A 10,406-nucleotide genomic window follows, 5' to 3' on the forward strand; every position below is an offset into this window, starting at 1 on the left:
TGGAAAACCATCAATAGACATTTATTTGATACAGTCATTTTTAATACATACAGTTGATGGCCCGCCCGTGCCACTCAGGGCCTGGGGGCGGGGACGAGGACCGGGACAGACGGTCACGAGGTGAGCAGGGCCCGAGCTCGCCGCCGTCAAAACATCTTGCAAATAAACACTTTGTAGATAGAATATGTGTATATATATGGTTACAAGGGATAGTTGGAACCTCTCTTTCAAAATGCACTTATGTACGGAGAACTGGCATTAAAAAAAACAAACCAAGAAACCCAAAGTAAGGACGCGTGTCCGCCAGGCGGGAAGAACTGGCCGGCCCCCTTGAACCTCAGTTCCGGGACTAGCCTCCTGAGGCCGCAGAGCGAGGACTCGCGGGGACAGCCCTGCCTCCCGCAGGTCAGGGTGCACCGGTCCTTTCCCTTCTGAACCAGAGGAACAGGGGGGCGGGGGGCAGGCTACAGCTGAGGGCCACCAGTCACATCAGGAGACACCCTCATCCATCTGCCTTTGCACAAGCAAATAAAGTGCATCCTATTTTTGTGTGAAGTGTCAGCCCTTTCCTGTTCTCAGGGCAAAAGGGTGGGCAGGGCCAGAGGTAGATCTTCAGAAAGGGACCCGGCATTGTGCCCTGGGCTGGGTCTCGGGCATAGTCCGTGCCTACTGCACCCTGGAGTCTGCCACTCTGGACCCTCTCGCTGAAGGTGTCAGCCAAGGCCAGGTTACCTGGCCGTGTTCCTGCCAGAGTGGAGGTGGGCAGATCCTGCTGAGCCCCCAGGGCTCTGCCCTGCACTCAACCACCAGAACTGGGGTGTAGGGAGCTGGGTCCAACCCACCCGCCGCTTTGGCAGCAGCCCCCACACCCTTTAGAGACAAAAAAGGGGTTAAAGTGCTAAACATCAAGTTATCCAAGACCCCACCTCTTCCCACACATCTGGGCAGGGGTCCCACTCCAGGGGCCATCTGTGGACTTTGGAGGGTGACCTGGAAACACCCCCCAGCAAAAACCAGCCCCTCACACCCCAAGGGCCAAGTACCTGAGAGGCTGGGGCAGGCGGCTGTCCCCAGTAGAGGTGCTGAGGTCCAACCTCCTCCAGCCATTGGTGACAAGGGCAAAGAAAGTGTACCTGGGGCTCCTGTCAGCGCCTGCTTCCCCTCCCCTCCTGAGGCTGCCCCTGCAGTGGCTGCCTGACCCACCTCCACCGGCTCCACACCACAGTGACACCCAGAGCCCAGCCCCTGTGCCCACCTTGACTGACACTGGGTCACTCCCATGTGCCATGTGTGCGGGTAGGAAGAATCCACATCTCTACATCCCCTCCCTACACCACCAGGCCAGGCTGCCCAGGGTCAGAGCTCTGGACAAAGAATCCAGAGACAGGCAGCACAGTGACCTGGCCCCCAGCCCCTGGGAATCTGTCCCCCTACTGCAGGGCGAGGAGAGCCCAGACCAGCTTGGAGCCCCTCCTCTCCAGGGCTGGGTGAGGATGGCAGCTTGAGGCAGAAGGGTGCCCAGTCAGTACTGCCTCCCTGAGCAGAGGAGGGACCCCAGGGACCCTAGCCCAGTCCCCAGATCCACCATTGGCACCAGGAGACCCTTAGCACCAAAATGTCAGATTGTTGTAAGTTTTTGTATAAAAAACAGAATAAAAAAAGGTTGTTACTTGTCACAGCCACAAGACTGGCATCCACTACACACCCAGGAGAAACAAGCACACAGGAAAGTATCAAAATTCACATCGTCCAGGATCGGCAAGGCCGAGCCCTCAGCCCACCCCCGCCCCCTATGGAAAATAGCCTCCATCCAAACCCAGTGACTCTGAGTGTCCTCCTCCCCAGGCCACGCCACAGCTGGAAGGCGGGGCCCAGGGAGGAGGCCAGAGGTGTGGACCCACTCCTCCAGGTGCCCTGGACTCCAGCCTGAACCCTGCCCAACCTGCAGGCCTAGCTGTCCTCAAGGTCCCAAAGGGAGCCAAGGCAGCCCGAGCTCCCATCAACCTACTGTGACCTCAGCGAGCCCCTCCCTGGCCTTCAGCTCTCACATCAAAATACCACGCAACCAGAAACAAAGGGGCAGGTAAAAACAAAGGGTGGGGTGTTCCCACAGGAGCCTGGCCACAGGCCAGGCCAGACCAGCAGACAGGCTGCTTCCTGCAGTGCTCACTCCGCAGAGCTGGGCTCAGTTCCCTCCCCGACATGCCCACGGCCCCAGGGCCCAGACTGGGCTATCCCTAACCTATCAGGCTATCCCAGCCAGGCCCACAGTGACGGCCAAGCTAGAGCGTGCTCAGAGCGTGCTCCTCGTGGCCCCAGCTCCTGCTGCCCTGCAAGCGGAAAACCAGAGGCCCTCCCTTGCCCCAAGCAGGGAGTACCGCTGGGGGTGGCAGAGAGCCCGTTGGCGGGGCCACTTTCTCCCCACCAGGATGGACACAAGCCAGTGGGTCGGGGCCCAAGCACAGCAGGGGTCACACCGGCAGGGAGGGTGGGCCTGGAGAGGTAGAGAACAGAAGCTGAGGAACCAGAGGCGGGAAGGGTGAAGGGGACGGACCACCAGGTCAGCACGGCAGCGATCAGACTCAGGGTCTGTCCAGGGAGGTAGCTGGGGGTGCTGGGGTTCCAGTGTTGGGTAGAGAGGCGAGGCTGCTGAGGTACCTTCATCAGCCCAGAAGCAGGGACCCCCGAGCCTTGGGCCTGAGGAAGCAGGTGGGGCACGCAGCGCTCATGGCCGGGGCCAAAAGGCATCTGGCCACTCTGCACCACCCCCATGGCACCGAGGCCCAGGCTGCAGACCCTCCCTCTACCCCTCCAGGCTCTGCCAGGCCTGTGAATGTCCCTCCAGGCGACTGCACTTCTGTGACTGCCACTGGCCCTTCTCAGGGAGCCCCAGCCCAGGTGTGCCTGCAGCAACCTGCAAGGGGAAGGGCCACCTTCAAGGAGCAGAGCAGGGCTGGCTGCCCCACTGGACAAAGGGGTAGGCAGGGATGGGGGTGGGGAAGTGGAGGGCAGGGTATCCCAGAGCTAGCTACCCCACTCTGGACAGAGGAGGGCTTGGCCAGCGTGGGGGCAGGCCCTGCCAGCCACCATGCTCACTTCTCGGGTGAATTGCTGGCTCCCACCTTCCGGCCAGTGGAGTCCTGGGCCCCCTTGTCTCTGCCTCCTGGGGGCCAGTCCTCCTGGCGGGGGGCCATCTTGGGTGCAGGCTCCTCAGGGAGCCGCTCCTTGGGCCTGCGGCCCCGCTTCTTCCCGCCTGCCAGACTCTTCTCCTTCTTGGGTACCAGTGATCCCTGGCTCCTGTGTTTGGGAGGCGAGTCTGCCGAAGTGCGGAACCAGTTCTGGGGAGAGACAAACAGCCACAGAGGCCCGGACAGAGGGCGCTGAGCCTCTCAACCTCGGGAGCTGAAGCCACTTGGGAGAGAAGCACGAGAAGCGCCAGGTTTTTCCATGTTGGCCTCTCACTCAAACGTCACCCCCCCCCCCCGCCGCCCAGTCCGTCCAGGCACAGGCCCCGGCCCCTGGCACAGGCTGTGCCACCCACCTCTGCATGGGCCTTGAGGATGTGGTACTTGACGCCACTCTCAGAGCTGAACTCCTTCGGACACAGCAGACAGCGGTACTTTTCCACCAGGTGGTCTCCCTGCAAGACACGGGCAGCTCAGCCCCAGGTGTTGGACGGGACTTCCCCACCTGCAGTTACAGGGAAGGTGGCCCTGGCTTATCTAGACAGGTCAGCATGCCCCTTGGTACCCACGGGAGGAGCCCATGGGCGGAACAACTTGAGACTGACTGACTCATGTCTGTGGCTGGGGGATGGCAAAGGTCACGGAGCACCGGCTGGTCCCTGGGCTCATGGAAGAGGCTGCCCAAAAGGCAAGGGCGCATGTCCCACGTGTGGGTCCCGGGGGCACTGCTGAGCACCTGTCCACATGGTGGACAGCCTGGGACTCACCTTGCTGCAGCTGGCGAGGTGGGCCTTGAGGCCGGACACACTGGAGTAGATGGCTTCACAGCACTGGGCAGGAGACAATCATGGGGAGGACCTCCCGGCAGCGCCCCCACACAAATCATAGCTCCTACCCCATGGAGACTTGTGGGCAGGCTGGGCCTCTGGGGCTGAGGTCGAGGCCTCTCTGCCAACAGGGTTCTGTCTGAGCACCCTGCAGAGGCCCAGGGACCACAGGTAGGCTGGCCACTTGGAAGGCTGCCACCCAGGGCCATACCTGGGCTCTCTGTCCCTAAGTCCCCATTGCCCACCCACCAGCCTGCCCCAGCTCACGTCATTGGGACAGTTGACGTGGCCTTTCTCCTTGACTTCGTTCTTCCAGGTCTCCAGCAGCTGGGGGTTGAGTGTGGGGAGGCCTGGCCGAGTGTAGTTGAGCTGTGAAAACAGGCAGGCACTGGGGTGAGCCCCGGCAGCTGGGCCAGAGCTGACAGCGACACTCCCACTGCTCTAAAGAGGCCCTCAATTGTACCCTCCATAGGGAGATCTGAACCTTGGAGGTCAGCCGCTGGCCCAGGTCACAGGGGGCAGGGCCATCACAGGGGACCCCACGTGGAGGCACATCCTGCTCAGAGCCCAGGTGGCTCACCCGAGCCGTCTCAGGCACCAGGTCATCTTTCATCCGCCTCTTGGTCCAATCTCGGGCCAGTTCGTCCTCTGCAATCTCCTGCAGGTGGAACACGGCAACCTGGGCCGACGTGCGGCGGATGCGGCCGCTGGGGGTCCGCTCGATACCCAACAGGTCCTCGGCCTCAGGGGGCTTGTCCTGGGGCTCCTCGGGGGGCTGCAGGGTGAGGAGGCCAAGGTGAGTAACAGGAGCCACATGGCCTGAAGGTGCAGTGAACCAGACATGTGCTGTGGGCAGGGGCACATGAGCAAGGGGGAGGGGGGACATGCATACTCGCTGCCTGAAGGACAGGCAGACTGGCCACTCACCGGGGCTGTGTGCTCCGAGCGCATGTGGTAGTCATGACCAGCCTTGGAGCGGTAGGTCTTGCCGCAGTGGGTACAGGGGAAGGAGGGACTGTCTACCTCGCAGGGCGGCTTCCCACAGCGCTGCTGGTGGTACTGGTAGCCCATGAGGCTGGAAAAGGCGGCCCCACAGCCCTGGGGGTCACGGGTCAGTAAGAGGCCAGCGAAGGGCTGTGCCTCGCCCCACCCTGTCCCCCCTGTCGTCCCACTGACCTCCTGGGGGCAACGCAGCCTCCCCATCTGCTTCAGCACCTTGCGCAGTCGTTCGCGCTCCTCCTGCTCACTCCCCTCGGAGGCCTCCGTGTCAGAGGGCTGGGGGGCAGGCCCAGCCTCAGTGCCTCATCCCCATAGGGCCCCTGCCCCAAATTGGAGCCACAGATGTTCATGGGCAGGCAGTGTGGGAATGAAAGGACAGTGGGCAGGGCTGGGCAGGGTGGGTGAGATGAAGGGGAGGCCTGTGGTCAGTGTCAGTGGGCAGGCTGGTGGCAGCTGGGCCCTGTGGTGTACCTTGGCGCTGTGCTCAGCCATGGTGTGGTAGTTGAGACCGGCCTTGGACTTGAACTGCTTCCGGCAGTGCTGGCACTTGAGGGCATCCTGCAGCTGCAGACCAGGGACCCATGAGCAGCTGCTCTGGGGCACCTCCCCCCAGAAGCCCCTGGGGCAGCCTTACCTTCTGACACACCTCCATGTGCTTCTTGAGCCCCACGAGGGTCTTCCGGGTGACCACGTTGCACGTGGGGCAGACGGCCTCCCCCCGTTCATGAATGGCCCGCTGCCACTGTTCCTCAGGGCCACCTGTGGGGCAGAGCCAGGGCCTCAGGGGCTGTCTCGGGCTCCCAGATGCCCTGAACGCCAAGCACAGAGCCCAGGGTCCACACTCAGGCCCCGTCTGTGTGGTCCAGTAACCACCTCACAGTCAAGATCCAGCCTGTGCCCCCTACACAGCAGCCCCCACCTGGGGTTGAGTGGGCCACGGGGGCCGGCGCCTCCTTGCTGACAGTGTTGGCGGGGGCCGGCGCCTTCTTTCGGACATCCTCGGGGCCAGGCCCCTCCTGCTTCTTGGCACGGTAGCCTCGGGACTTGTCTTCTGCCTTGGCCAGGCCTGTGTGCACATGTGTGGGGTGGCGCAGGTGTGGGCCAAGGGCCTGAGCACACCTGTGCATGAACCCAGTCCCACCGGTGCCCAGCTGACTGGGGCCTCACCTTTGAGTCCGAAGGTTCCTGAGATGGATGGCTGCTCCCCCGTGAACTTCTTGGGTGTTTTCTGTTTCCTTCCTGACTCAGGGGAGAGAAACGAGGGCCAAGATCTGGTCAAATAACCATCGGGAGGCTGGCCACTGCCCGTCCTGGCTGTTGCCACAACCCCCCGCCCCGTCTTACTGTGCTTCATGCGCTCAGCTCCCTCTTCAGGCAGGGACACAGGGCCTGTGGCCCTTGGCACCTCCTTGCCCCCCAAGGGCCTGCTGCCTAGAGAAAGGGGGCCACTGCTGGGGTCTGTGCTGGGCTGGAGAGCTGAGCCCTGGCCTGTGGTGGGTGGGCCACACTCCCCGCTCTCTGACCGCGCCTGCTTGGGTGGGAGGGGGCAGGCGTCCCGGCTGTCCGCAGCCCTGTAGTGAGGGAGGTACGGAGCAGGAGGCAGGGGGATCAGGGGCTCGCTGCGGGCCATCACCCCAGGCTGCAGCCGGCGAGCACCCCCCCCCATCTGGAAGGCACCCCCATACCTTTTTTTCCCACTGGCCCTCCCCGTGGCCCGAGGAGTTTTGTTCTCAGACTTGGTCAGCAGCACCATTTTGCAGGACGGTGTGTGTCTGCTGATGGCCATGGGCCTGCTGACTGTCACCAGCTTACTGACCACAATGGGCCTACTGACTGTCACGGCCTTTGTGACTGGCACAGGTTTCGTAACTGTCACAAGTTTTGTCATCGGCACCGGCTTGTTTGTGGTCACTGGTTTGGTGACTGGCACTGGCTTGCTGACTGGCACTGCCTTGGTGACGGGCACAGACTTGGTGACTGGTATGGGCTTGGTGACCGGCACAGGTCTAGTGACCGGCACAGCCTTGGTGATCGGCACGGACCTGCTGACCGTCACTGATTTGGTGACCGGCACAGGCCTGCTGACCGGCACTGGTTTGGTGACTGGCACAGGCCTGCTGACCGGCACTGGTTTGGTGACCGGCACAGGCCTGCTGACCGGCACTGGTTTGGTGACCGGCACAGGCCTGCTGATTGTCACTGGTTTGGTGACCGGCACAGGCCTGCTGATTGTCACTGGTTTGGTGACCGGCACAGGCCTGCTGACCGTCACTGGCTTGCTGATACCGATGGGTTTGCTGACACCCACAGGCTTGCCAATAGTGACAGGTTTGCTCACTCCAATGGGCTTGCTGACCCCAACGGGCCGACTAATGGTGACTGGCCGGCTGACTGGCCCAGGCTTGGGGGCAGACAGGGGTCGGTCCATGTGGTTCCAAATCCGGTGCTTCTCCAGCTGGGTCTTGGAGGTGAAGGCGGCCTCACAGAAGGGGCAGGGAAAGGTCAGCCTTTCTGAGATGGCACCCTGGGTAGAGAGGGCAGGCGTGGCATGGGCTGCCCAGGTCTCTGTGCAGACACACCCGAGCCAGCAGCTGGGCAGGGTGGGTTCAGGCCTCCTCTTCCCCAGCCCACAGCCCCTTACCCCTTGGCACCGCTGGTAATGGTACTTGAGCCCGTAGATGCTGGGGAACTCCAGCCAGCACCCTGAGCTGGGACACTTCACCCGTGAGTGCACCTTGAATTCGTCTTTCCACTGGGTCATCAGAGAGAGCTGGCATGGGAAAGGCCAGGCTGCTGACCCTCAGCCAACCGGCCTTTGCTGACCCGAGCCCCAGACTCAGCACCCTGCCCAGGCCTGCAGGGCAGACAGACTGTAGGAGCCCTTGACCTTGGGACCGCAGCAAGATCCAGGCCACCCTGAGCAGTGAGGGTGCTCTTGAGGGCCCACGAACATGGTCCATTGGGCCCCAGGCCACGCCACGAATCCCTAGGCACAGAGTGGCCCACTGATGTGGGCTGAGGGCTTGGTGCTGGACATGTGGATGGCAAGCAAAGGCAGGGCAATGGCCTTACAGGCAGACCCCAGCATGAGCCCCACCCAGCCCTCAGGGAGCTCACGGGAATGTCTCGGAGGGCCTGGTTCTCAGCTTTCGGACGCCCCTTTTTCTTCCCTTCTGTCCTGTCGCTGGCTGGACTTCCCGGGTCAAAGCAGAGTGGGGCCTGGCTAGGCATTGTCTGCCCACCCCGGGCCACCGGCAACCCTGCAGCACACGGCACATCAAGGCTTGGAGCTGTGCTCCCTGTAGTCTTTCCTGCTATCCAGGAGCCTGGTGAGGCCTGGAGTGAGCCTCATTCCCCCCCCTGATGAGGCATGGGGTTGGGGATGGAAGGCTGTAGTCAGCCTAGGACAAGAATCCAGGGCCCCTGGCTGCCCCCACCCTGGGAAGGCTCTCAGGAGCCCAGGCAGCTACCTGGCACCCAGGAGCTGGACATTCGGGAGGTGGCCCACTCAGCACTGCTGCTCCCAACAGCTTGGAGTTGACCTTAGCCTGACCCCTCTTACCCAGCTTTGGATCATGCCGCACAGGAAGTCGGACCTCATTCTGGCTGCCATCCTTCCCAGGCCCACTCTTGCTGGACCCCAGGAGCCGGCGGCCGCCTCCAACACAGAAAGGATCAGTCATTGCTGCAGAGCAAGTGGACAGACCTGTGAGGTCCATCAGGGCCGGCTCTCGGGACTTGAAATGGCTGTCCTTGCACCCCACCCCCAGACAGACCTGCTCATTGGCTGCAGAAAAGGGAGCCAGCCTGCCTGTGCTCTTGGTCACAGGGAAAGCAGGTGATGGGGGGCTTCTAGTTTAGGGGAGTGACTGCCCAGCTGAGCTCTCCCCAGGAGACCCCATCAGCTTGGAAGGATCTGACCCTGTCCTGAGACCCTCATCAGGTCCAATGGCTCCATGCGTCCTAGACACAGTGCAGAGGTGCCGAGAGCCACGCACCTCACGCCCGGCACGGGGCTGGGTGGCCCCAGGAGAGGGAGAGTGCTCAGGCAGGAGATTAACAGCATCGCTCCTGGGGCCAATTATGACACCACATGGCTGCTGGCACTCAGGCTGTGTTGGCCGGGCACCCTGGGACACCTTCCTTCACAGCCCCACCCAGCCCCAAGGCAATGCCACCCTACCCAGGCAGGTGCCCCTGGATCGTTCTCCCAGGACACAGATGGAAGATGGCCAATGCGGGCACTGAGGACCCCTAACCCCTCCCCAACTGCATGCGGCCCTTTCCAGAGGCAGGACCAAGGAAGGAGGTCCCTGTCCTAGTGGATCCTTCCTATGTGACCCTCTCTCTGTTTGTTCCTGCTGGGGCCCCTCCACCCCGAGAGAGGCCACATGCAGGCTGGGCTCCTCGGCCATCCTCCACCTGGCTGTCCTCACTTCCACCCTCTGGAACCTCTCTGTCCCCATCTACAGGGCCACCAGCACCACTGCAGAGACTACTGGCCACCAGCCACAGGGAACACCTCGCCACGTGAGCTGGGCCTGCATGGGCATGAGAACTGGAGGGACTCTGAGCTCAGTCCTACTGGGTCCTCTAACAGGGACACCCAAGGCTGCAGAAGAGGGTGGGTAGGGGGCGATGTGAACAAGTGACTCCACATGTCCTGGCAGTTTCTAACTAACTGAGATCAGAGAGGATGGGAAGGGAATTACAGAAGCTATCAGTAAGGTTGAGGTCAGAGGTCAGTACAGTCACTGCCCATTGCCCAGGAGGTGCCCAGATCCTGGGCCTGGAGAGAGGTATAGGTCTAGAAAGGTCTGAACAAACTTCTCTGAAAGGCCTCACGCTGCCACTTCCACAGGAGACCTGCCACCATCAGCCACCCAAGCCCCATGATGACCTCAAGTGGCGTTGGTGCAGATGCCTGCTGGGACCCCCCTCCCAGTCTTTATCCAGCTTGAGAGGAAAATTCAAAGTTGGGGGGCCTGGGGCCAGGGCTGGCGTAGGAGGCAGAGACCCTCCTTCCATCCAGGCCTGCAACTCTCACAACAGGAGAAAGGGCTTCCACCCTCCGGGAGGGCCCAGCAGGGACGGAAAGGTGGGACCTTCGCTGGGCTGTGGGGGCACCACGCGCTGACCACAGGCAGCCAGCCAGGCAACGGCAAGGCCTCTCGGCCCTGGACCCCAGCTCCGGCCCCCGCGCGCCTAAGAGGCTGGCCAGGGGATGCACACCTGGCGGCTGGCCTCGCGGCACACCTGTCACCTGCGCGGGGAGGGCCGGGCCTGGCCCCGGAAGGGCCGATCGCGGGCGCCTGGGGAGGGGGGAGGGCAGTGAACCAAAATGGCGACTTTTTCTGAGGAAGGAGGAGCAGGGAAAAGGCCGGCTCGTTCGGCC

The 10,406-nt window shown here is 62.5% G+C and overlaps 1 protein-coding gene across 2 annotated transcripts in view; it reads right to left on the reverse strand.

Moving 5' to 3' along the window:
• ZNF512B (zinc finger protein 512B) overlaps nt 1-10,406 on the reverse strand; it is a 17,445-nt gene continuing 7,039 nt past the window's right edge. The window contains exons 4-20 of one of the 2 annotated variants that reach the window (XM_014446617.2): nt 8,574-8,696; nt 8,129-8,271; nt 7,653-7,781; nt 6,697-7,535; nt 6,356-6,582; nt 6,179-6,250; nt 5,931-6,077; nt 5,646-5,770; nt 5,483-5,575; nt 5,189-5,287; nt 4,940-5,110; nt 4,593-4,787; nt 4,280-4,381; nt 3,953-4,015; nt 3,542-3,640; nt 3,097-3,338; nt 1-169 (exon numbers count right to left, since the gene is read on the reverse strand). In XM_014446617.2, the coding sequence (XP_014302103.2) occupies nt 22-169; nt 3,097-3,338; nt 3,542-3,640; nt 3,953-4,015; nt 4,280-4,381; nt 4,593-4,787; nt 4,940-5,110; nt 5,189-5,287; nt 5,483-5,575; nt 5,646-5,770; nt 5,931-6,077; nt 6,179-6,250; nt 6,356-6,582; nt 6,697-7,535; nt 7,653-7,781; nt 8,129-8,271; nt 8,574-8,696 (3,017 nt within the window). In that variant the 3' untranslated portion in view covers nt 1-21. Of the gene's footprint in view, nt 170-3,096; nt 3,339-3,541; nt 3,641-3,952; nt 4,016-4,279; nt 4,382-4,592; nt 4,788-4,939; nt 5,111-5,188; nt 5,288-5,482; nt 5,576-5,645; nt 5,771-5,930; nt 6,078-6,178; nt 6,251-6,355; nt 6,583-6,696; nt 7,536-7,652; nt 7,782-8,128; nt 8,272-8,573; nt 8,697-10,406 lie in introns of those variants that run through there. The other variant, XM_023745527.1, reaches the window with a different exon arrangement.

This window comes from Myotis lucifugus, unplaced genomic scaffold, assembly GCF_000147115.1.
Source record: "Myotis lucifugus unplaced genomic scaffold, Myoluc2.0 scaffold_555, whole genome shotgun sequence".
NCBI classification, from domain to species: Eukaryota; Metazoa; Chordata; class Mammalia; order Chiroptera; family Vespertilionidae; genus Myotis; species Myotis lucifugus.